The sequence below is a fragment of the Microtus oregoni genome, unplaced genomic scaffold (genome assembly GCF_018167655.1).
Source record: "Microtus oregoni isolate MIOR12 unplaced genomic scaffold, Mior012 000220F_ref0000125, whole genome shotgun sequence".
Lineage (NCBI taxonomy): Eukaryota > Metazoa > Chordata > Mammalia > Rodentia > Cricetidae > Microtus > Microtus oregoni.
The window spans coordinates 194284-219306 of record NW_024544888.1 but is presented as its reverse complement, the minus strand read 5'-3'; the positions used below and the strand labels follow the sequence as shown (position 1 = coordinate 219306).

Genomic DNA, 25023 nt, shown 5'->3' with positions numbered 1-25023 from the left:
TGATATACAGCATATGACAAACTGCATGTCCTTAATGTGTACTATTACAACTGTGACATCTGTAGACATCCATGAAGTTATCACTGAATCTGAGAAAAACGTTCCTGCCTAATAGTTTCATGACTTTTGGTGATCCAACCGCCTCCTAGTTCACCTCCAGCAACCACTACGTCTGCCTTCTGCTGTTATGGGCTAGTTTGCACCTTCTATAACCTATGCAAATGCAGACACAGAGTACGTGTCTGGTTTTTCCACTAAACTCGAGTATTCTATGGTTCATCCACAGTGCACATGTCAAGATTGTTTCTTTTTACTGCTGGGTAGTGTGCCACTGTGTGAGTGGAATGTGACAATCATGGCACAGTACTGCCTAGAAACACAGAAGGAGCCATCCTCAACGTCTGTCACCGAGGAATCCGTTATTGCTTCTGTTTCTTCTCCTTTTTTTAAAAGGGGAAAGTTCACAAACTTGCCTGCTCTGTTGGCATAAGAAGAAATGTAACTTCAGAAGGTGAATGCAACCACCCGCTGAAGTCAGAAAAGCACACAAGCACAGCCCTAGGAAGAGACCATTCATGTTCGCATAAGCTACATCTATACCCGCTTACTGAAGAGCAAAAATTAGTGTCACAGACTGAGATTGACCCTTATCCACTCTGTACGATGTGTAAGTATGTTAAATAAAAGCTGTAAGAAGTTGCCTAGTAATCCCAGCTACTTAGGAAGCTGAGACAGGAGTGTCATAGCTCAAGGGCAGCCTGGGCTATATGAGTTCAAGATTAGTCTAGACAAGTTAGCAAAACCTACCTCAGAACAAAAAGGCTGAGGATCTGGCTCTGCAGTCATGCAAATACTCCCCACCATAAAGCCAAGCTTCTTCTTCTTTTTTTTTTTTTTTTTAATCTGATCTCCCAAGAAACCAGAAGGGCTGGAGAGATGGCTCAACAGTTAAAAGCACTGGCAGCTCTTCCAGTGGTCCTGGGATCAATTCCCAGCACCCATATGGCAGCTCACAACTGTCTGTAACTCCAGTTCTAGGGGATCTGACACCTACACATCAATGCACACAAAATAAAGTTAAATAAAATGGAGAAAGAGACAGAGAGAGAAAGAACCCTAAATTAGCGTGTTATTAACCAACTACTTACTTTTCCACTGTTCACTCTCCTGTTCCCTCTTTACAAAAATTATAAATTCATGTTTTCATTGTTTTCCATGTTGGGATCAAACATGCAGCCTGCTACATGCTAGGCAAGAGCTCTTCCCTGACCTGTACTCCCAGATCAGCGAAAATCAGTTTGAAATGACCAATTATTTTGTGCTGTTTCTGAATTCTTCAGCCTTTCTCTGCCTTAAAACTAATTTCTACTGCTTGCCTTACCACAACGCTTGTTCTGCTGTATGTGATAGTGATACCTGACTCTAGAACTGAAAACATAGCCAATTAATATCTTTCAAATAAGTAATTCTAAGTCAGTCCTTTGATAAGCGCACTCAGTCAAACATAAGAAATCTGACTTGTTGATGCTCAACTAGAGTTCAGATTTACTAGCTATGGCCAGCTTCTATAATGAAAGCGTAGATAAAATGCCATGAGAAAAAACTGTGAGTGACATCTAAAAGGACCATCAGACATAAGCACAAAAGGAAGAGGAGCCGGGCACAGTGGAGCACACCTTTAACATCAGCACTCAGGAGGCAGAGGCAGACTGGCCTCTGTGAGTTCCAAACCAACCTCTTCTTCTTATCAAGTTCCAGGTCAGTCAGGGCTACAGAATGAGACCTTGTCTTTAAAATTAAAACCTATTTTTAAAAGGAAGACCATAAGATTTTGTTCTGAGGAGGCAAGGGAAAAACTGTAAAGATTATCTGCTGGGCTACTTACAAGGCTAAAAAGAAATTTAATCACTTTAAAACATTATAACTCTGGTATAATGGTTAAGACTGACAGGATCTAGAATCCTCTGAGCACGCCCTTGAGGGATTAACTTGATTAACTAAGGTGGCTTAACCCACCCTAAATAGAGACTGTACCATTCCATGGGCTGGAGTTTCTGCAGAATAAAAAAAAAAAAAAAAGGAGAAGGAAGGAAAAAAGAGGAGGGAGAAGGGAAGAGAAGGCGGAGGAGGAGGAGAAAAAGAAAACTGAGCATCAGTATTTGGGGCTTCCTGATGTGGGAGTCCTCTATATATGCTGTGAATATGTTTTATTATTATTCGATAATAAAGAACCTGCTTTGGCCTATGGCAAAGCAGAATATAGCAAGGCAGGAAATCCAAGCAGAGATAGAGAAGGAAAGAAGGCAGAATCAGGCAGGTGTCATGTAGCTACTGAAGGAGAAAAATGCCAGAACCTCATGGTAATAAATAAAATAATAGAAATGGGTTAATTTAAAGATAGAAGAGCTAGCTAGAAATGTGCCTGAGCCATTGGCCAAATTGTTGTAATTAAGATAGTTTCTGTGTGGTTATTTGGGTCTGAACGGCTGGAAAATGAACAGTCTCTATTTACAGCTACCTGCTTCTTAACTATGGGTAGAGTAGACCTGGCACCTCCCACTTCTGCTGGCATGCATCCCCTGCTATGGTGGGATGGAGCTCCAGAACTGTAAGCTAAAATAAACCCTTCCTTCTTTAAGTGGCTTTTGTCAGCAGATGAAAGTGCTCTGTAGTCAGGGTCCAGGGAGACTGGGAGGAACAAAGAGGAAGCAGGTATAGGTAGAAGCTCATAGGCAACAAAGATTGGGAAGAATCATGTCAGGTGTAGAAGGACACCATACTCACTACACTGGGGACAAACAACAGTACCAACACATCACATGACTTCTCTGTCTCAACTGTGAGGACATCCCTCTCCTTTTCCTTCACTAAAAAACTTAGGGAACGGTGGCATCATGAAAAGATTTGGCTTCAGAAGCAGGAGGTTCTAACTCCAGACTGAGAGTTTAGTATACTCAGTTTGAAACTCAGGTATATAAACTTAGAAGTAAACTGATCTCTCTGATCCCCAATTTCTTCCTTAGTGAAAAAGGAAAGCCAGATCAAACGGCACAACATGGGATAATGAGAGTAAAGACCACTACAAAGGAGAGCATAAATATAACCAGTTATGGTTTGGAAAATGACTTCTTAGAGTAGCAAGTTCCTTAAGGAAGCCCTTCTCGGGTTCTGCCTGACACACGTGAGTGCAACAACCCACTGAGGTACTCTATGGGATCTTGCAGAAGTCCTTGGAAACCCAAACACCGACCACTGTATGGATCTCCACCCTTTACTGACAAGGGTAATAAGAAAGGAACTGTGAAATACAACTGAGTTCATTAAAGACTGGGAAACATGTGAGAAGTCCTGAAGCAAAGCCTGTGGAGAAGAACAATGGAGTCAGCTGGTTTCTAGGGCGTGCATAGGAAGAAAAGAACTATGACCCATTCCAAACAAGGAGGGCTTGCTTCTAGGAAAGCTAGGGGACATGCAGTAACTTGGGTATAATTTGTAATATTCTCTTCTAACTCTGTTAACATATGTGTTTTCCTGAGATTATTTGTAAATCAATATCACCTCTGCTTAAAAAAAAAAAGAAAGAAAAATAATGAAAAGGGCTTTCTTACTGCTTGAATACAAGGAAGGAACAGAGATGCTGATAAAACTTTTTATTGTCACTCAAGTAAGAGATCCAGGAAGAAAAGCTGGAGTTGAGGAGCAAAGAGCACAGCACAGGCCCAGCCCAGGCATGCCCAGTCTCTGTGCTCTCCCTACTTGTGCACTTGAATGCTCTCCAACATTAACTCAACATGGTACACAAAAATGTCCATAGAAGGCCAGCGTGAGGGCTAGCGAAGAACTAACTTACCAAAATATTAGACACAACTGAAAAAAATATTTAAACCAAAGATAGAACCAAAGAAATGACTCAAAATATATTCCAAATATTCAAAAAGATTAAAAACATTCAGGCTGAGAATGGAGGCAGAGGCAAAAGAACCATGAGGGCTGGAGGCCAGCCTGACTGCACATGAGCTCCAAGTTAGCCTAGGTGACAAAGTGAGGTGCTGTCTTACAGAAAGCGATTGACACAAGATGAAAACTGTATTTTTATTGAAACAGTTAAATATACTCACAAGGAAATAATAGCAAAAAATAAAGAGAGGCAATATTCAAAGTTGGTAACTGGAGAATTTGTTTCAGTTCTGAATTAAGGTAAAACCTTAAATACAAGGTGGTCAAAAATTTCTAAACAATCAACTTTAAAAAAAAAAATCCATCCTAGGACATGATGAAATACAGGGTGATGAGGCGAGAGAAGGTAGGAAGGCAGCCCAGGGAGACACATATCTCTGTAAGGGAGGACCTGACTGCTGAGGGTGGCGAGCAGAGACAACTGTCTGGAGGCATGCAAGAGGCAGAACCCTGGAGAACACAGGGAGAACCCCAGGAGCAGTGCTAGGTTCCTTCTGAAACACAGCCACAGAGTATCTTCCATGCCTCAGAGTCCAAGACCACAGAGACAGAGGGGGCATGGAGGACAAAGAGAGAAAGCTGGAAGACGAAGAGAGCTGTGTGTGGCCAGCCTTGAGCTGCCTCCGATCCACACTGCTTCTGTCCTAGCTACTATTGGACCGAATTGAGCCTCAGCCTCCTACCCATAAAATGTTCCCCCAAATTCCTGGTCCACAAAGAATATTAAGAATGCAAATATTAAGAGAGCTGGCATGGATTTAAAAGTTGCAAGGTTTAGAGGTAACTTGTTACACAGAAATTACTAACGGATTCATCTAAACTGCCCACTGGCGGCTCTGGTGACCCAGCAGGAGAGATAGGGATCACTTTCACAGGATGATGTCAATCAACCACGACTTTCTAGTAACTCACTGATATCTGACATAGGGCGCGGTGTATACGTGTAAAACAAGAGTCTTGGTCACAGTTAGTAATGCTAACAATGATTATTCTAAGCATTTTCAGAGAAACGGGCCTCCTGGAACTGCTGTAGAATGAACGATCTTTACAGTAAAACACTGGACTTGTAGATGTGTATGTACTGTGAGCATTACCTGTCAGCCAAGCAAACCAAGCAAGACACTGTCACAGTGAACTCACCCCTTTTCCTCCTGACTTTTGGTCAAACGGGACCATGGTGATCTGCTTGGAATCCCGTTGGTATGTACAGTAGTGCTTCACCCAGGAAGTTCCAAAGTGACCTGCAAGGGAAGGTTGCCTATTAGCCATCTCCACGCTCCACCATGTGCTGCACACCACTGACTGCCATAACAGACATGGGTCACAACGCTCAGGAACTCGGGCTAAACCATCTCCTCCACCCTGAGGCTACCCTAGACAGCTAGGCTGACAGAAACCTGACCAACAATGCTTTCCCCACCCAGATATACAGGGTCTCTACCTCCTACTAATGCTACATCCAGTGGGCTTCAAATACAGGGGAAATACTGGTTCCCATCATCAATCTCCAGGTGAAGTTTCCATCCTCTCCCCTGACTGAGGTGACTGGGGAAGGAGCACAGAGGGCTCTTCTACGTGTCAGTCCCCATTTCCATCTGGGCAATGTCATCGTGCCTCCCACACGGCGGCCCGGTGACTAACCTCGGGGGTTCTGACCTACTTCCAAACCTCTAATTTTTACTTCAGCAGAACCCAAAAAGATCTGAAAGCAGACATGGAAACCTCAAAGACACCAGAGATGCAGACTGGAAGTGACTAAATGCCTAGATGGCATCTAAGGAGTCTGTCGCAAAATCCTCCCCAGGAAAGAGGGCGACACCACAGTGCCAAGGCCCACCAAGTGTCTGACTGCACGGGGGACCTGGCCAGTTACTTTATTTTCAACAACAAAGTGCTATTACAGGAAGAAGGCATTACCAGCCTGCAAGGACTTCAATCAATATTAGTTTTAGGTGTTTACAGAGCTCACACAATAGAAATGGTCAAAATTAACAACACCATGTAAGGAGAGTCAGCAGCCACTTAGCAACTACTAATGGTTTGGTATGATTGCCAAATATAAGTATTGGATATCACTTAATAACCTGGAAAAGCAACAGAGGGGCTACAGAGACAGCTTGGTTAATAAAGCACTACAAGCATGAGGACCTAAATCAGGTCCTCAAAACCCATGTAAAAATTAATTAACTAATTAATCAATTAATTTAGAATTATTGTTTTAAAGAAAACCAGGTTTATTGATGCACAGTTGGAGAGGGGGAGACAGATAGATCCTTGGAACTTCCTGGTTCGTCTGCCTTGCCTACTCAGTGAATTTCAGGCCAATGAGAAACTTGTCCAAAAAAACAAGGTGAATATCACCTAAGAAACAATACCCAAGGTTAATCTCTGGCAACCACATGCATAGGCATACTTGTATACCCACAAGAACACACACATACACACTCATATATATTATGTAATATATATATATATATATATGCATTCTCTCTCCTCTATCTCACTCCTGTTTCTGTCTCTTACACTCACACACACAGGCACACACAAACGTATACACAGAAATACATTAATCATTAAAGGCAATTTAAAAACCAAACATTCTGAGAGCTTGGGGGAAGTTCCAGTGCTTTGTCTTAAACAATGTGGACGTGAAGGTATATAAAGTAATAGATTAGAGCCTGTGAGTGAAACATGAATCTTAAGGCTTTATTGACAATGGAAACATAGGGAAGGACAGATGGTCTGACAGGTGGCAGATGGACAGATACGGAGGGTGGGTAAAAAGAAGCAATAACTCTGGCAACACTAGTAAAAGTGGGAAATTTCCATCACAGGACATATCAGGCTAGGCAAGGATCAATAGGTCACAACTCTAGGAGAAACATGGAGAAGAAAACGCTATTCACGTAACTGTCAGGTGACTCCCACAGAATGCTGGTTAGTTACAAAGAGAAAGCAACGGCCATACAGAGGAGAGACAACACAGTGTCTTGACTGGATGATGGAAACGAAGACCAGCAGGGGACCAATGGGCACCATGATGGAGCATGAGAGCGGAAGAGCTCAGGAGAAATGGAGTGTGTATGGGTAGTGCACATATCCACAGCCAAACACTGAAAACAGGAGGGGCGATCAGAGCAAAGCGTTGGGAAACCGTGGATCTGAATTCATGTTTTCTTCATACCATTCTTGCAACTTTCCTGTAAGCTTGGAAATTACCAAAAATAGTAAGTTCCCAAAGTATACAGTATCCTAATGAAATGCTTGAAGTGGTGTGCTAGAAAATGAAGAGGTAGTTCTAACAAAAAGCGACGTGTTAGTGTCAAGAGCGTGAGAAATGTGTGTCTAGAGCTGTGCCGTGCAGTGTGAGCAAAAGTGACCCCACAGGCACAGGCAAAGAACGGCAGCAGCCTTGCACTGCAGGCACAGTGACCTCTACCCTCGCCTTCCTGAAAGTCTGCTTTTCTAAGTCACCTCCAGCCACGGCAGTGGGGATGGGGTGAGGGAATCTGCCCGCATGGCAAAGAGGGCACCACTCCATACTCAGGGAGAGAAGCACACCAATGAAGTGGCTTCTGCTTCCTATAACCCCCCTCAAGCTCATTCCTCAAAGAACAAGGAATGTAAAACCCTTACTGTAGCCAATACTTCCAACCCCACTTCAGTCTCTAGTGTCAGATGGGAACAACTATAAGCCCGAGCAATTATGCGTGAGCACTAGTACTAAGTATATAATCACGAGAACAAAGAGTTTCGATCCTACTTCACCTGGGGCTCTCAGGAGTGAAGTCACTGCCTGAGAGGACCACAGAGAACACACACCAACATGATACAGGAGCCCTGCCTCCTGCTAAGAAAACATGCTGGCACACAGGTGTGTGACTCTAGAACTCAGAAGGAAAAGTCAAAGTTCGATCACGAGTTCAAGGTCAGTCTGGACTACTCAGCAAGATCCTGTTAAGGAGGACCGGTGCCTGCTAGTAGAACAAACATTGAAAGCAGAAGCTTTCAGGGTCTTCTTCCTGGCTCCTGGAGGTGCTGCCCTGGATGCATACCCTCTAAGCCTTCCCTGGGGCCTAAGGTATGCGTGTGAGTCCTCCCAAAAGACTGCATTCAAGGAGCAGCTCCTGGCATTTCTTCCCTTGACTGTATTACAAGGAGATGGGTCCTCTTCCTGACTCTCCTCTTCATTTTGACTTTCCGTAAAATCCAAGTATTGGAATCACAGGAGTTGGGAAGGAAATCAAAAGGGCCCAAGCCATGATAACTCTCAACTGAAAGCAGAGTCACCAAATTCTAAGGCACTCAAGGGGGTGTGGTCTGTAAGACTTTCCAATGCCCATGTGGTTGGGGTGGGGTGCATAAGCACCCTAAGACATGGAGGTTCAAAAGGAGAGAGATGCTAGGAAGAAAGGAACTACCTACCACAGAGCCTCGGGGGAAGGTAGCATCTGAGAGAAATCCTAGCACAGAGGGAACAGAACACATCACCTGGAGGCAGGAAAGACTGTGGACGCTGATCTGCGGGCACCTACAGAAGCAACACCTGCCCAAGGCTGCGAGTGCACCCCCTCCTGCCAATCAGCGCACTCACGTTTCTCCTGCACATAAAGGTACCCTTCCATGGTGTAGGGGCTGATGGTCTTGTGCTCAAGGGGGTTTTCCTTCATCTTCTTCATCAGCGATTCCACTTCAGACCTGGTTCCTTCGAAGCGGTTTCTTGTCTGGAACAAAGGAATTTTGTTCAAAGGATCAAATGCTGAATATCAGCCTAAACAGAAAGCTTAGATATAAAACTAAATAAGGGGCAATTCAATGGTCTAGGAAATGGGCAAATTTTCACTTGCAAAAGTACATCTTTGCCTTACAGTCCCATACCTGGAGGACTCAAACTCTAGCAACCACCAAGATCTCCGAGGAAGCATGCGAACACCCAACCTAACTCCTCAAGCGTGCGTGGCAACTCTTGGAGTCAGTGGAGGGTGTTTAAATAAGCAGTCCAGAATAGCAGAACCTTTAGGACCTTTAGGACCACAGTCCTCAAAACTCCAGTTGCAAGAAATGTAGCTTGCTGATGGCCCACAGATGGCATCCTCCTAAAAGGGGTGCTTTCTACATCATCCCCTCATGCAGAACAGCCTGGCTTCTACTCAGGCCCTCTCAGAACCCCTGAGTCTAAAACCTCCAACTGCATCTTGCTCAGTCTCTCAGAGGCCCTGAGTTATTACTATCCATGAATCCCTATTTCAAAGTCTGCCTTCAGACTGAAGTGAAGCTTGCCTAGCGTGTATGAGAACTTGTGTTTCACCCAAGGAATGAATGTATATATATTCATTTATATAAATATATATACATTCCTCCACTTCCTGCTCTCCCAGTCAACAAGGAACCACCATGTAAGGTCCAAACTTCCAAAGGCCATGCAGGACAAGCCATGCAGGAAATACCTGGATCTAGGTCCTACACAGGAGTGCTTTGAGACTCGTGGTCAATCCCAAAGTGAAAGGAGAGCTGGCCTTATGACTTATGCCCCAAATACCATAAACAAGTCTGCACACGCAGAGTCCCAGGTTTAAGCCAGAGAAGCAGCTGTATTTGGATGGCACTGACTTAGATGTCCTGTCAGCCTTGCTAAGGGCCCAGCAAGAGCACACCATTTGAGTTCCCACCCCTGGACACTCACATAAGACCTCAGGAGGCCAGGCAGCTGGTTGCACAGAAGGCAGCTAGTCTGGCCTGGGCTAAACTGGGATTTCCACTGCCAAGGAAATCCTGACACTGTTCTGAAAAATACATAGAACCAGCAGCAACACTTCCAGGAAGAGAAATGGTGCTTAGATCTGGGCCATTTTACATTCTGGAAACAACCGATCCCCACTGTCGTCCTCTGAGCCTCATCAGGAACCCACCTCACAAACCTCATTCCAATGCATGAGGAGAAACTCTGGAGCAAACACACCCTCTCCTTTCCCTCTCTGGTCCCTGCCCCCACTCACATTTTGTATGCTGATGGTCAACTGTGTCTTAAAGTCACCAAAATCCTTGGCCAGCTCATAACCATGGTGATAGAAAGTGAAGAGTCCTTGCAGGAAGGCCAGGAGCTGTCAAGAGGGAAGAAAGGCAGAGGTCACACAGGCCAGCTGAGAAGAAAAAATGTAGCAAGATCTGAGTTTCCAGCACCGTCTGTCTGGGAAGCATAGAACAGGCAGTAATGTCAACGAACACACACTGAGCATCTCTGTGGGTGAGATGCTGTGTTCTCCCATGTCCCGTATCACTGAGTGCTCACGCCACCTAGGACTTCAATATGAAAAGGACCCGCTTAAATAATGAGGAGGCACCTCTGGAGGCTAAGTAACTTGTCCCCTACTTCATGGTGAGTGTCAGGCAGGATTCAAAACCTATTCCTTGGTCCCAATGCTTACCACTGCCTAAGAACATCACCTCTTCAGAACTACAGGCTGAAGCTGCACCTGAGCTGCTCAACAGTCATAACACCAGGTTGTCACATGGACTCGGAAGTTGTTAAGGAAGCTGGTGAGCTCTGTGCCTGTAATCTAGCCAGCAGAGTCAGATCACAGGAAGTCACCCAGAACAGACTTACACCTAGGCACATTTCAACTTCCCCACAGTTAACACTAAAAACCCCTGTATGAAGCAACCACACACCACCCTGGCTTCAATTATGCTAGGTCCCTTGACTCCCGTTTAAATCCTCTAAGGCTAATAGGTGAGTGTATTCATGATCTAATCTCCACCACACAAAGTGATGGAATCACCTGTTCACCGCAGTTTCTCACACAACACCTTCATATCCTCAACAACTGCCCTATGCCCCACCCACAACATTCCTGTGTGTTTTCTCTACAACGCTGACGTACGAACCTCCCAGGCCCTTCCCAAGTCCTCCCCAGACTGTCTGCAAGCGCAGTGTTAACATGAAGAAGGGGCAACAGTGAAAGTTAGCACCAGGCTGGGACGGAACTGAGATCACAGCTGCTTGCTGAGAGGTCCACTCTGACCTCCAGACCCCACCACCATTCGTTATGGGAAATGCATCTGTTTTCCTTTGTGTTGTGGCATTTAGCTTTCCAGCCCCTCCACAAATACATCTGTACCTCTTTTCACCAGCTCCACTTTTCAGATTGGCAGCTCCATTGGCGCCTGTGAAGGATTTCACTCTGTACTTTGTACTGCGTCTGACAGGAGTGATTAGCACCAGAGGAGGGGGTGCCCCGACAGGACAGACCACATACTAAGCCCAGACTACAGAAGAACTTTATACTGGCATAACCAAAGTGGGAGGAATGAGCATATTCTAGAAGAGTCACTTGTGTGCCTGCCTTTGGCTACCAGACTACTGAGACAAACTTTCCTTGGGACTTTCATGCTAGGAGAAGGAAAGGGTGTCTCTGACACCTGGGGCTGGCCGGAGGACAGACTTTTTTGTGAGAAGAGATTTCAAACAAGCTGTCCAATCACCTTGTAGGACAAACTGGAGCTGAGACAGTTATAGGCAGGATAGCCCCTTGACCAGGAAGACTGAGTCAGGCATACCTCTTACCTTCTGTTTAAACCTAAACCTTGGCCGGGCAGTGGTGGCGCACGCCTTTAATCCCAGCACTCGGGAGGCAGAGGCAGGCGGATCTCTGTGAGTTCGAGACCAGCCTGGTCTACAGAGCTAGTTCCAGGACAGGCTCCAAAGCCACAGAGAAACCCTATCTCGAAAAAAACCAAAAAAAAAAAAAAAAAAAAAAAGATAAACCTAAATCTTATATCATGACCTCAAGGTGGACTTGGGGAGGCAGCTTCACTAGAACTCTTCATTTGTTCTGTTTTACAGTGTGGCCACACTGAATAAACCTCCTTTCTCTGCTTTTCACAATTACCTTTGCTATAATTGGCATGTAGGTCAGCAAACCTACATGTTCCAGCTACCAGGATCCAGGCTCTGTCCCCAACAACTTCAGAGGTCGTATAAGACCGACACTATACTAAAATGGTAGCTTGACCTCCTTCTGCTCTGTCCCTTTACATTCTCATGGGAGGTCAGCAAGTAGGCATCGCTGGGTCCTCTGTCTGTGAAGCATCTAGTTAGGGTAGCATATGCCACATCTACTCCTGACCTAAGTCAATAAGTTTTTAGGGCCTTAGAGTACAGAAGGCCAGTACTGAACTCTTCTCTTCAGAGAAGGCAAAAACTTTAGGATTCCCTCTACATAACTGTTTCCTGAGAGGAAGATGCATATCCCTTTCCTTCTAGACAACTCCAGAAATAAAGAAGGACTACTCTGAAGTCTAGGTAGCCACAGTAAAAGCTGCTCTTCTCTCCTCATTCTCCCTGCAGATACAACTGAAATTCTGGGTTCCAGCACTTCTCCAAAGCACTAAGAATTTGATTTCCACCTCATTTTTTTTTATTATTCTGTTGTTTTGTGTGTATAGGTGGTTTTGTGTGTGTGTGTGTGTGTGTGTGTGTGTGTGTGTGTGTGTGTTGGTGTTTGTTTTTTTTTGTTGTTGTTGTTGTTGTTTTTTTGGCCTGTATGTACATTTATCATGTACATGCAGTGCCCAGAGAGGCCACAAGAGGACAGCAGATTCCCTGAAACAAGAATTATAGATGGCTGTGAGCCTCTGCATGGGTCCAGTTTTGAACTTGGGTCCCCTGGAAGAGCAGCCAGCGTTCTTAACTACTGAGCCATCTCTCTGGCCCTTCTGCACCTGCTTTTTAAGAAAGATGCCCAAAATAAGCAACTGAACCTAAAGTCATTGCTATGAACTCAGCCTTCCCTTCACTGAAAGTAAACAAGACCTCACTTGTCCTGTGGAGACAGAAGAGAGGGTGACTGCTAAGGTTTATATTGGTTCTCACGTCCTTTGATCTCATTTCTATAAGAAACATTTCCTTGTGTGCTGTTCTCCTGGGCCCTTCCTTCTCCCTTCATGGCGTCTTTACTTCTCCACTGCCATCTCCCTCTATCCCCTCCACAGGAGGCCTCCTGAGATCTGAGCACCACAAGGTAGTGCTTCCAGTCCAGTCATGGAAAGACAAGAGTTGTGGGAAAACTGATAGAGTTAGGAGAGGCAAGGAAAGACACATTGTCTGTAGGCTTCTGAGGAAGTATGGCTCTGCCAACACCTCCCCCAGACATCCTCTCTCTGGGAGCACTTTCAGGGAAAGCCAGCCCACTGGGAGCACTTTCATCTGAGCTGCAGACACCTCACCATCTGCAGCTTCGGTGACCAGCATCTGTGTGCCCAGAAATCTCACTCAATGGGTTCTTGTGGTTTCCTTTCTGCCTGTAATCAGACGCTATTCCGCGGTGAAAAACCAGGCCATCACAGCGCTCATAGTGGTTCTCAAAGTGGTAGAGGTTCAGACCGCCCTTCTCTAGCCCAATCCCAACAGCTAAGCGAGGGAGCCCCCAGGGGAGTCTCCTGCAAAGTGCTGTTGACACCCTGTTGTATGCAAGGACAGCGTGAAGGAAGCCTGTGCTTTTCTGTCCTCACCTCCATTACACGATTCAGTTCTTAAAATGCCTGGGAAGGGGGATGCACTGGTTCTAGCCTTGTCTTCAAATGAAGGAGCAGGAACACTTAGATGTAACCTTGTACCTAGTAAGTCGCAGAGCTGGAATTGCCTCTATAAATATAGTGATGGTGACGAAGAGGAGGGGGAAGAACCAAAGAGAGAAGAAGAAAACCCAGGCAAATGAGCCCAGCCACACCTACCTGTGTAGCCGGACCTGACAAACATGTCAGAAGTAAACATCTGTTGGGTGTGAGGGTTTTATGGTTGTCATTCAACCCAAACTAAGAGGTGTGATATCTTACTTGTTAAGGGTGCCTACTGAAAGACCAAACTCCAAAATCAGATGGGCCAGCTGGAATAATACTCTCCAAAAGCAAGAATTTTCTGCTTAAGATCACTACTTTTTAAATGTAGAAAAGTCTTCTTATGGCCAAATATTTAAAAAAAAAAAAACCTCTTCATACAGGAATGCATTTTGACAAAATCCATCCACCCCCTACCCCTCCCCTCTAAACCTCTCCCGTCCTTACCCCTATCTCTTCCCCACCTTCATGGCTCCCTAAAGTTTTCCCAATGTGGAGCCCTTGCTCAGGTGTCACAGTAGGTGGAGCAGCACGTGCTGAATGGAACTCTAACAAGGATGGTACAACCGTCAGGTCGGACTTTTTCCCATTTCCCATGTGGCACTCTTTCGTGCCCAGTGAGACACTGGCCAAGTCTGGATTCCATCCCGGTCCCCTCAGCAGAATCTCTGTGCTGCTCTGCCTATGACAAATCCGCCGTGAGAAGTCACCCTCTCTAGGAGCCTCTCCACAGAGCCTGACTGGGGCAGAAAGGCTCTGAAGCCAGGGGCAGGATGAGAACACGACAGGGTGCATTCCACTGCTTCCTAGAATTACTCCCACGTGCAGGCTGATGGAGGAGTGGGACAAAGCAGAGCTACTGGACTGTGACATTTCCCTGCAAGAATCCCACTTACACTTCTCCCTGAAGATCCAACAGTGCAATAGGAGGTGGTCAGAGGCCGGAGCCGATGCTGACTGTACTGTCTCCATCACTAAGTGCTCTACCAACAGCTCCCATGCTGGGAAGAGTCCAGGGAGCCAAAGTGGCAGGGCTTTCCCCACTTAAAAGAAGACATAGTCCAGGCCTGGGGCTGCTCAACATCCTCCTGCATGGGGCAGTATTTTCATTATCACTGCTGTGTAGTGAGTGATACTTTGTGTTTTAACAACTAAAGCTTGCTTGAAGGTCAGCGTGTAGAGCTAAGCCATTAGAGGCCAGGCACTAGAGAGGTGGAGACAGGAAGGTATGTGGCTGGGAAGAGAGAGGAATATAAGGCAGAAAGAGACTGGAGCTCACTGCAATCTGAGGTTTAGTGGAGACGGTGCAGTCTGAAGATGCAGTCTGAGCGTTAGTAGAGACAGGATCTACCCTTTAGTCTGAGAATTCGGTAGAGGTAAAAGGTCTCTCCAGTGGCTGGACACTCTGCTTCTCTGACCTCTCAGCTTTCACCCTCTAATATCTGACTTGGGAGTTTATTAAGAACAACAGAATTTGTGCTGTGCTACTGAGTGGTTCAGATAGAAGCAAACAGCTACTCACAGGCTCCACAAACTCAAACATCTTTCTCTCTTGGACTTCCTGCACCTTAAAGACATACTCCAGGGACACTTCATAGAAATGCTGCCGAACCAGGTCCACTTGGCTGTCTGCCTGCAAACAAGACAGGGTTTAACAGAGAGGACAAGCCATTAACTAAGGAACACACTAAGCAAGGAGAAAATATGTGAAGGTAAATTATTAAAAGAAATCAAACAGCATCATACTGAATAAAAATGGTAAGATACTGAAAACTATTCCAAACACTATGTTTACGGATGCACACACACACACACACACACACACACACACACACACACACACACGCATGCGCACACACGCATACACTCCAGCTTGACCTATCAAACAATTATTTTGTGTTTCTTGGGAGACATACTCCAGAACTTTAAGTTCCACAAGAGCAGATCCTTTGTCAAACTCTCACTAAACACCCATGCCCTCAACAGACATCCACAGACGTAGCCAGTGAGTATTAGCCAAAGGAACAAATACGATTTTGCGTGCAAACTTCATAGCCATTGAAGAACACACTACTCTTTAAAATATCATCACGATCCACTAGGTGGCAGCAGCATTCCACCCTGCTGCCCTTTAATGGCTTCCTTCCTGGATGTATGGACTCAAACTGAAAAGCTCCAAAAACAGTCAAAGATGGTGGCAGCTCCATGCATGCCACACTGACCTTTCATTCAAAATAAACTACTGTTTAGATGAGCAGGTCAGAGAATTTCTTTTTTGTGGTGGGCGGTGCACAGCCTTACACTCTGGCATTAAGATTATACCCCAACCCTTGTTTTTCTAAGACAGAGTCTCTCTCGTAGCCCAGGCCAGCCTTGAACTCCCAGTCCTCCTTCTTATCCTACAGTGCTGGCATAACAGACTTCTACCACCATGCCCAATCAAAGAATATTTTAATAAGAAAATGATTAACAACATTCAAAATACATGCATGACAGTAAGATATTATTAAAAATAAAAACAGGGAAAAGTATCAAATGCTGCACTGAAACAATTAGAAGCTATTATTAAGAAACAATAAGAAAACCCAAGTATTTCAGACACCAGTCTGGGAAGGCACTAACACGAGGCAGGAGGTCAGGTGGGCGAAAAGGCAGCATTAAGGCCAAGGGTGAGAGAAGCAGCAGCAGATCTGGAGGAGGTAGGGGGCAGCACTGTTCCGCTGCCACTAGCAGGTTACAGAGCAAGGAAGTGGGACAAGGAGGGCATGGCCCTGGAGGAGGCTTCAGCCTGGAGCCTGTTTCTAGGGTCTCCTTCAATCCAGGTATTGGCTCACACACAGCAAACGGCTTCTATCCACAGCACCACACAGAAACTAACACCGTGCAGAAGCTCTGTGGTTTCTCACCTCCTGCAGCTGGGCTTCCTTTTTCTTGGAAGACAAATTCAAGTGCTTTTCTAAGACGCCACAGTACTTCTCTGTCTCTTTGTCATACTTCTTTTTGGCTTCCTGGGGTGGGCGAGAGAGTAAGAAGTTACGGGAGTGAAGTAGCTGGATCCCTCGGGACCTTTATGTGCTCACAGTTCACCATTCCCTCCGCCCAAAATGATGATGCTCCTGCTCTTTAGATAATGTCCATCGAGGACGGCAAACCTCAAAACCGAAGTCAAAGCATAGCTGCTGTCCACAGATGGGGCTTATAATGATGGCACAGGACATCCAGGAAGTGTATTACCCATCATGTGAAAGCCTGGACGGTAAGACTGGAAGGCAGTGGCAGCATGGTACAAACCTGGTGTGGCCCATGTAAACATGAGTCAAGGAACTGAGACATGAAAATTCTTCCCTTTTGTTGAGAAGTTTTTATTAGCTTGAACTATTGTCTAAGAAATGAAAAATGATTTAATAATATACATATCAACCTGTGCTCTCCCACCAAGTTCTTGAGTCACCAAGGTTCTATTTTTATTCCCCATTTTAGAGGTAAGAAAACTCAGAAGGAAGGCAATTTGCAAAATGTCACAGAGAATGACAAGGCTGACACCAAGCTAACGCGATCTGCCTTTAAAGCCCACACTCTGCCCACTTGAGACACAGTCACAGGCAGTCGGTCTCTTTGCCCTCCGCACCGCTGTGGGCGGGGCTGGGAAGCTGCTCAAGTCTAGCACGAATGCTGGGGTGCACAACCCCAGTGTGTCAGCCTGCTTTTGACTCATCTGGCGCCCAAATGAGATACTCTGTGCAGCTCTAAAGACTGTGAAATAAAGGCGTTTCCAGCTAGATAAGGAAGGCGTCTCTATTCATCTCACAAACTCAGGACTAGCGATCACTCTGTCCTAGGATCTACTTTGGGCAGTGACTCCTCCTCTCATGATGGGAACATTCTAGTGGGAAGAGAAACACAATTAACCAGGAAACAAATAAGTAATATAATTACAGACTACTGTAAGAGGTTTAAAAAAAAGAAAAAAAGAACAGAGGGTTCTTAGGAGAGGCCTCAGTGGGGAGAGATGAAAACTGAGACCTGGTGAACACCTGAGGAGGCAGAGGGGAGGTGCCCAGAACAGGCAGCCAGCAATGCTAGGGGCATCCTAGGGCAGAACACTCTGAGCCAAGAAGTCCTATCAAGCTCCTAAGCCTCGCAGAGAGCAGAAATGATCATATACACACTTAGCTGGCGTGAACCCATTCCTACAATCTGAAGAATTGTGCCTTAGAATCCTCTATACTCACACCACGAAGCAAGCAAGCATGAGTCAAGGAAAGGCTCACAGAGGCATTCGCCTCCAAGTCTGAGAAAGGCCCAGACAAGCAACTCCTCTACTTTAAATCATAAGCCCGGAGCTGGATTCCAACCCCACTCAATGCTCACATCACACAAATCCACTCTCACTAGCCTGGTGGCCGGCAACCCCACAGAGTACCCTACGGCCAGGCAGGGCCACAGGCCGAAGGTTAGGAAAGGCCAGAGGGCATGAGTCACTGGCATTTTCTAACTTTTAGGGGACTGGAGCCTCCAGAGTCTATGGTCACTGGACTGCCACAATCAGAGAAAGGAGCTGAAAGAGGGAAAGAAAAGCCCCATGCTGAGACAGCACCAAGGCCTCTGCGGGAAACTTAACGCAGTTTGCCGGTGCCTTGTCTAACGCTACCACACAACACTGACAAACACAACTTCAGGAAGAAAGGGTTTCGTCTGGCTCAGTTCCAGGATACAGTCGATCCCATGGTAAGTCAGTTCCGGGGTACAGTCCATTCCACAGTAAGTCAGTTCCGGGGTACAGTCCATCCCACAGAAATCAGTTCCAGGGTACAGTCCATGCCACGGTAAGTCAGTTCTGGGGTACAGTCTATCCCACAGAAAGTCAGTTCCGGGGTTCAGTCCACCCCACAGAAAGTCAGTTCCGGGGTACAGTCCATCCCACGGTAAGTCATGGTTCTAAGCATCCACAGCAGTTGGTCACACTGCATCCAGAGTCAGTGAAGCAAGCAGAGATGGTTGCTGGCACTCAGTTAGTAGCTTTCTCCTTTTAGTCTTTAAAAGATACTGTGTTTTATGGGGTGCATCTCTGTGTGTCTAGGTAGGGGTATGTGCAAGTGAGTATGGGTGCCCTCAGAAGCCAGAAGGTAGATGCTGAATGCCCTGGAACCGGAGTTACAGACTGTTGTGGGTGCTGGGAACTGATCTTGGGCCCTCAGAGAGCACATATACGGCCTCTTAACAGTTAAGCTCTCTCTCCAGCCTCATTTACCACCATCACCTTCTAAGACCCAACTTGCTCCTCTACAAACACAGGCTGACTAGATGAGATCATTGCTCAGGTTCCATCATGCAGCTCACAACTCTGTGATAAAACAAGAACACTCGCTCTTCACAGCGTTACTTGGATTAAATGAGTTGAACCACAGAGAGCGCTTAGCAAAGTGACTGCCGCATGGACAGCACGCAGTATATTCCAGGGATGGGAATACTGGTGAGGGGGCGATAGCTGTGGTGCCAGTGGTAACGGTGGTGTGGTAACGGTGGTGACAGAGGCCACTGGGAGTACAGGTAGCAGACTGATGGTGCTGGTGGAAGCAGTCACTGTCACCATATGGTGGTGGTGTTTGTGATAATGGTGGCAGCAGTGGTGGCAATGATGGTAGAGATGACAATGGCTGTGCCGGAAAATTTTATATCAACTTGATACAACTGAAAAGAGAAACTCAACTGATAAAATGCCCCCACCATATTAGGCTGGAGAACATTTTATTGATCGATGATTGATGTGAAAGGCCTAGTCACTGTAGGGGGCGCTGCCACTCCTGAACTGGCAGTCCTAGGTGCTAAAGAAAGCAAGGAGAGCAAGCCATGAGGAGCAAGCCAGTAAGCAGTGTTCTTCCACGGCTTCTGTTTCAGTTCCTGCCTCCAGGTTCCTGCCTTGAGTTCCTGCCCTGACTTTCCTTGGTGATATCCCCTGAAGTAGAAGGTAATCAAGCCCTTTCCTCCTCAAGTTGCTTTTTGCCATGGTGCCTTATCCCGGCAACTGACACTCGGGGCATGTGGAAATGGTGCTAACTGGAGCAATGGTGGCGATAATGCTGGTGGGAGTGGGGGCCGCTGCTGCTACTCTTACTGCTGATGGTGACAGGAATGGTGGGAACAGTGACAGCGGAGGTGGTGCCGATGCTGATAAGGTACTTGCCATCTGCAACCACTTCCTTTTCATCAAATGCAACATTTGCCTTGCAAGTGTCAGCTGGATGAAGGCAACCCTCCCGAAGCACATACCACAGTTTGGAACCAGGCATTGTTTATAGCCTTATGTCTAATGCTCTCCTCTCAGCCAGGGCAACCATATCTGATTGTCATCCACTAATCCCAACTACAGAGTATAGTGTTGGGCTCTCACATATATATTTTGTGGTGTTTTTTTTTTTTAATTTTTAACTCTGTGTGGTGTGGGGTGTGTGTGTGTGTGTGTGTGTGTGTGTGTGTGTGTGTGTGTGTTTATACATGTGAATATGTGCCCTTATAGGAGGGCACCAGATACTCTGAATTATAGGCAGCCCAATATGGGTCCTAGAATGAAACTCAGGTCATCTGCAAAAGCAAAATGCACACTTATCCACTGAGCCATCTCTTCAGCCCTTCTCATATACTCTTAATGATCTGTGTGACCTAATGTCATAACCCCAGATGAATGACTAAATTACAAGCACTGTCCTTCTGTTCAAACAGCCATAGGACACATACTATCTCAAGTGCCTCCTATGGGTTCACTCATTTATTCTTAAGCACTCTATGGGGAAAAGTTTTATTGTCCCCTTTTAAAGATGAGGAAACAGGGACGTGGAGCTTCAGAAGCCTCCACTTCTAAAGCTGCATACGGTAAGTCTGGAACACGCAGCCTCGCTCTAGACCCACTCCTACCTGCTACTCTCAGGTGCCTATTCTGCTTTCACTGCAAAGCACAGCACTGCCACTCTGCCTCCTGTGTAGAAAAAGCCAAAATATAGACTTAGGGCCACAGTTACGACAGGATCTGGGGGTCACACTTTATTCCTGAGTGGCCTCTAGCACAAGAATACCCAAAGATCCTGCTATGGTTAGCGCTAATTGTCAACTTGACAAAATCTGGAATCACCTGGGACAGGCTTCAATATACCTATGGGGGATTATCTTGACTGCGTGAACTGCGGGGGGGGGGGGGGGGGGGGGACTCCCACTGGGCAAGGTAGCAGTCAGACTAGGATCCTGCATTGTATGGAGAGAGGACCCAAGGAGAAGCAGGCAGCATTGCTCTGTCCCTTGGCTGGTGATGTGATCAGTAGCCTCAAGCCCTTCCCATTGTGACTCATGACGCACTGTCTCCTGGAACTGAGAGCTGAAATGAACCCTTTCTTCCTTAAGCTCCTTTGTCTGAAGCATTTGATCCCAACAGCAACAACAAAAAGAATCTAAGACAAACTCCCCTTCCTGGACCCCTGTGCAACAGGTTGTTATGGCAACCAAAGCAGCAGCAGAGAAGAGAGGCAGGAGGGGAAAAAATAATTTTAGCATCAAATACACAGAATTCAGGAACAAGCTCTGGACCACCCAAAACAGGCGAAGAGCCCTGCTGGCTCCTTGGGTGTCTCTGAGGCGCCTCCCTGGGTTGCCTTTAAGCTTTGTAGGTGTTCTCTCAAATTCACATACTACTAGGATATGAATGTAGGGGTGGGTTGAGAGGGGGATACACTGGGAAAGAAAACAAGAAATGACAAAGAAGGAGGGATGAGAAATCACCTCAAATACCAAAATTAAAATCATTAACGATTTGCCTGGGGTAAGCTTAAAGCAGTGACACACATCCCACCTGTAGGCAAAGGTGATGATCCTGTCACAGGATCTCTGTAGTAAATGCAGAGGGAGCTGTATTGCTCCTCCCTAGTAACTATGGTAACTCCCAAAACAATACAGGGGAGGGCCAGAGTGGGAGGGTGTCTATGCTTTCCATTAGAAGCAGCTACTGTAAAGATGACAGGCAGGTCATAACCCTCTGTGGTAGGTGTCTGAACACAGGAACATACAGGCCCCGGCCATGCAAAAGCAGGTGACTTCCTGGACCACTGAGAGAATTGCTAGCCATATAGTCTCAGATATTACAGAGAGGTGGTGGTAGACAGGAGTCTTAGTAGAAGACGCATCTCTGAAACAGAAGCAATTTCTTTCTTCCTAAATGTAAACTTAAATGGTTACAAATCTGCTGTAAACTAGGAGAAAAATCCTTCCATGGTCTTCCCTTCAAAGTAAGGCTAAGCATCCCCTGGAAGCTTTAACCAAGCATTATCCTTTTCAGTAGGCATGTCCATTTCTAAAAAGCAGCTGGAAGGCAGGGAGGCAAAGCTCACTCGTACAAGACTTCTCCAGGACAGTTTTCAAAGTAAAACCTACAGAAAGGATGGAATTGCCTCAATCTCCCCCAGCCCCCCGTGGATGGTTCAAGGGGCTGTGTTTGAATTCATTCACCACTCTAGAATGTCGGGAAAATATGGGACAGAGCCTCTTGCTACCATTCGGATGAACACATCTCCCCTGCAGGGGCCTTTAACACTCGGCTAGTTTAGTTAGTGACTCAACTCCAGACAAGGGAACAGGCTTCCCTGGGCCCTCTTCTAGTAACACATTACAAAAATTAGTTTTCTCCAACAAACTTCCTGGGTATACAAACCACACGTAAGGTCAGGGCGGTGCAGAGCAGTGATGGACAGCACAAAAGAAGTGCAATGGTCCTTCTGGAGGCTTTTGTCTCATGATGCCTTGTCGCATCATTTTTTTAACCTTATAAGTTGTTGATATAATACGGTTTCTGATTTTGAGTTTTTATGAAATTTCTACGTGTGTGTGTGTGTGTGTGTGTGTGTGTGTGTGTGTGTGTGTGTTTCTTGTGCTTCTTTGGCTTTTTTTCTTCTTCTCCTGTTTGTTTTGTCCTATTCTGGTTTGTTTTCGGTTTTAGGGGAAGTTATTTTGCTTTTTTATTGCTTATCTATTTGTTTTTTAAAAGAGGAAAAAAGTCATAATTTGGGTGGGTGGAGATATAGAGAAAATCTGATAGGAGTTGGGGAAGGGAAAAAACCATGTCAGACTATAATGTATAAAAAAATCTATTTTCAATAAAAATTTAAATTAGAAAGAAAATGAATGAATGAATGAATTAGCTGTTTGGTCTCAATGCCTCAAGGTCAGTCACAAATGGTGACCTCTGGGCTAAAGCATGCATGCAGTTGAGTCTGACCTAGATTAAGAATATGTGTGTTCTTAAAATATTTACCCACTGGAAATTTCTCATAAGTCTCTGAATTTTCAGTTTCTCTTGAAGAATTGAAAATGATCTAACAAAGGCAGGCTCATTTCTACAGATAACGAAAAATGAGCTGAGAGCCGGCAAGACAGATCAACTGTTAATAAGTGCGCATCACTGACCTGATGATGGTCTCAGACTTTCACATGAGCTCTTGGCATCTGCGTGTGCACACGTGTGTGCATGTGTGTGTGCATGCAGACACACAAATACACACAAACACATGTATGTGCACACACAATAAGTAAAAATCTTTGTTTAATGAGGCTTATAAGAAGTCTCTGTGTCCCCAAAGCTTTAATGAGGTTTTGGTTCTCCCCACCCCACTCACAATGACACAAAAATGAGTAGGCCGACCAGTCAGTCCACCGTCCAAACACACGGCCACCTAGCACAAAGAGGCAACACCTCTACCTTGAGTGGTTTATGAATTAGCACCCAATGATCAGACAACAAAACACTGGGATGGCTGCTGATGGTGTCCACAGGCAGCCTGCACTTCAGGAGCTGAGCTAGAACTGGAGGAGGTGCAGCTGTCTTTAGACTCCATCCTAAAGGGCAAGAACAAAGTGTGCAAAATCCTCACCCTGGCAGCCCCGATCTGCTCCTTTCGAAACTTCTCCAAGGGCGTGATGAGCACCTCACTGGCGTTCTCAATCTGGGGAAGAAAAGCAGAGATCAGCAGTGAAGCACAGCAGCTCTTCCACAAATGCTCCCTCTGGCCTCCAGATGAAACCTCAGTCCATGTGCCATTGTGTAATAGCTCCTTAAAAGAGAATCCGCTCAGAAACTCCTAATGGGACCTTCCTCCACGGAGAGTTTGCTGTTGTTGGAGGCTGAGTCTCTGTGTAGCCCAGGACAGCCTGGGCCTTACAGTCCTCTAAACCTCAGCCTTCTGAGTTCTAGAAGAAGTGAATCTAAAGGGCAGACAACCACTACAGGGTGCAGGTACCTGGTGACAGACACCATCTAAGTTTCAAGCTTCAGGTGACATAAGTTCGGTATTCACCCAAGCAAAGTACATCAACATGGAGTCTCAATTAAAAATCTAAAACACCTTCAGACATCTATGGAAAAGACCTTTCATACCTGATGGGTTCCCTAGGGAACTAACTGGGGCCCAGACCTCTGTCTCCTGACCACTGGCTGCCTCCCAACTGCATTGTACAGGACCCAGCCATCAGTTCCCACACTCCGATTCCCTGTCACACTGACAGACCTCGAATGCACCAAGTCTGTCCTACCTTGGGCCCTTTGTCTCTGGCTTTTCCCTCTGATGCTCCTGGACAGATTATAATCAAGGTCTCAGTTTAAAGGTCACTTCTCTGTGGAGGCCTTCCCGGACCTCCAGAGCTATAATTCAGACAAGCTGTCCAGAAGCCTTTCAGAACTCAGAGGACAGGTAGTTTTCTGGCTCAGAACTATCTACCAACACATACGCCAGCCCTGAAAAGACTCCCCAGTATTCCCAAAGCAACAAAGAAGTCAGAAACAAAGGCACACTCAAACACTTCTGAATGACCAAATGAGTGAATGAGTGACCCCTGGACAAGCTGCCAAGTGTGTGACCATGAACAAAACATTGAAATTCTCTGGACTCTAATTTCCTAATCCAGAAAAATGAGGGGGCTGCATTGCTCCGGCTCTAAGATTCTACAGTCTTTTCAAAAGCAGCGCGATATTTTACGATCTTTACTCATTGCTCACGCTTCTCTCAACTAATTATTTCAGGAATCTCTCTTCAACAAAGCATTATTTTCTCTAAATCATATGCATGCCCTTCACAACGGCAACAACACAGAAAATGCCAGAGGCTCTTGGTGGACACAGTAAAGAACTGCCTGGACAACGTGAGGGACAGAAAAGAGTGGCTCTCCACATTTATTCCCATTTGCGTGTTTCTTAATTTTGAAACACTCCACTTCTACAGAGTACATTTTAACACTGCAGTGTGGTAACAGTTCTGAACTTACCTGATTTTTATTGCTAACTGGTATTGTTTACCTAGCTTATGTAGGTCTAGCCCATAAATCAACTACAAGTTTCTAGAGTTCACAAAGGTGTGCAAAGCCAGTTGACGGTTTTCAACCTCAGTTGCACATGAGAATCCCCAGGGAGCTTTGCAAATC

The 25023-nt window shown here is 45.8% G+C and overlaps 1 protein-coding gene across 1 annotated transcript in view; it reads right to left on the bottom strand.

Annotated features, from left to right (window-relative positions):
• Positions 1–25023, bottom strand: part of LOC121445596 (rho GTPase-activating protein 26-like) — a gene marked incomplete at its 3' end in the record, with an annotated part of 152582 nt that overhangs the window by 16438 nt on the left and 111121 nt on the right. The window contains exons 4-9 of the mRNA XM_041647741.1: positions 23481–23552; positions 16479–16580; positions 15095–15205; positions 9954–10058; positions 8552–8681; positions 5098–5198 (exon numbers count right to left, since the gene is read on the bottom strand). Coding sequence (XP_041503675.1) covers positions 5098–5198; positions 8552–8681; positions 9954–10058; positions 15095–15205; positions 16479–16580; positions 23481–23552 — 621 coding nt within the window. The remainder of the gene's footprint in view (positions 1–5097; positions 5199–8551; positions 8682–9953; positions 10059–15094; positions 15206–16478; positions 16581–23480; positions 23553–25023) is intronic.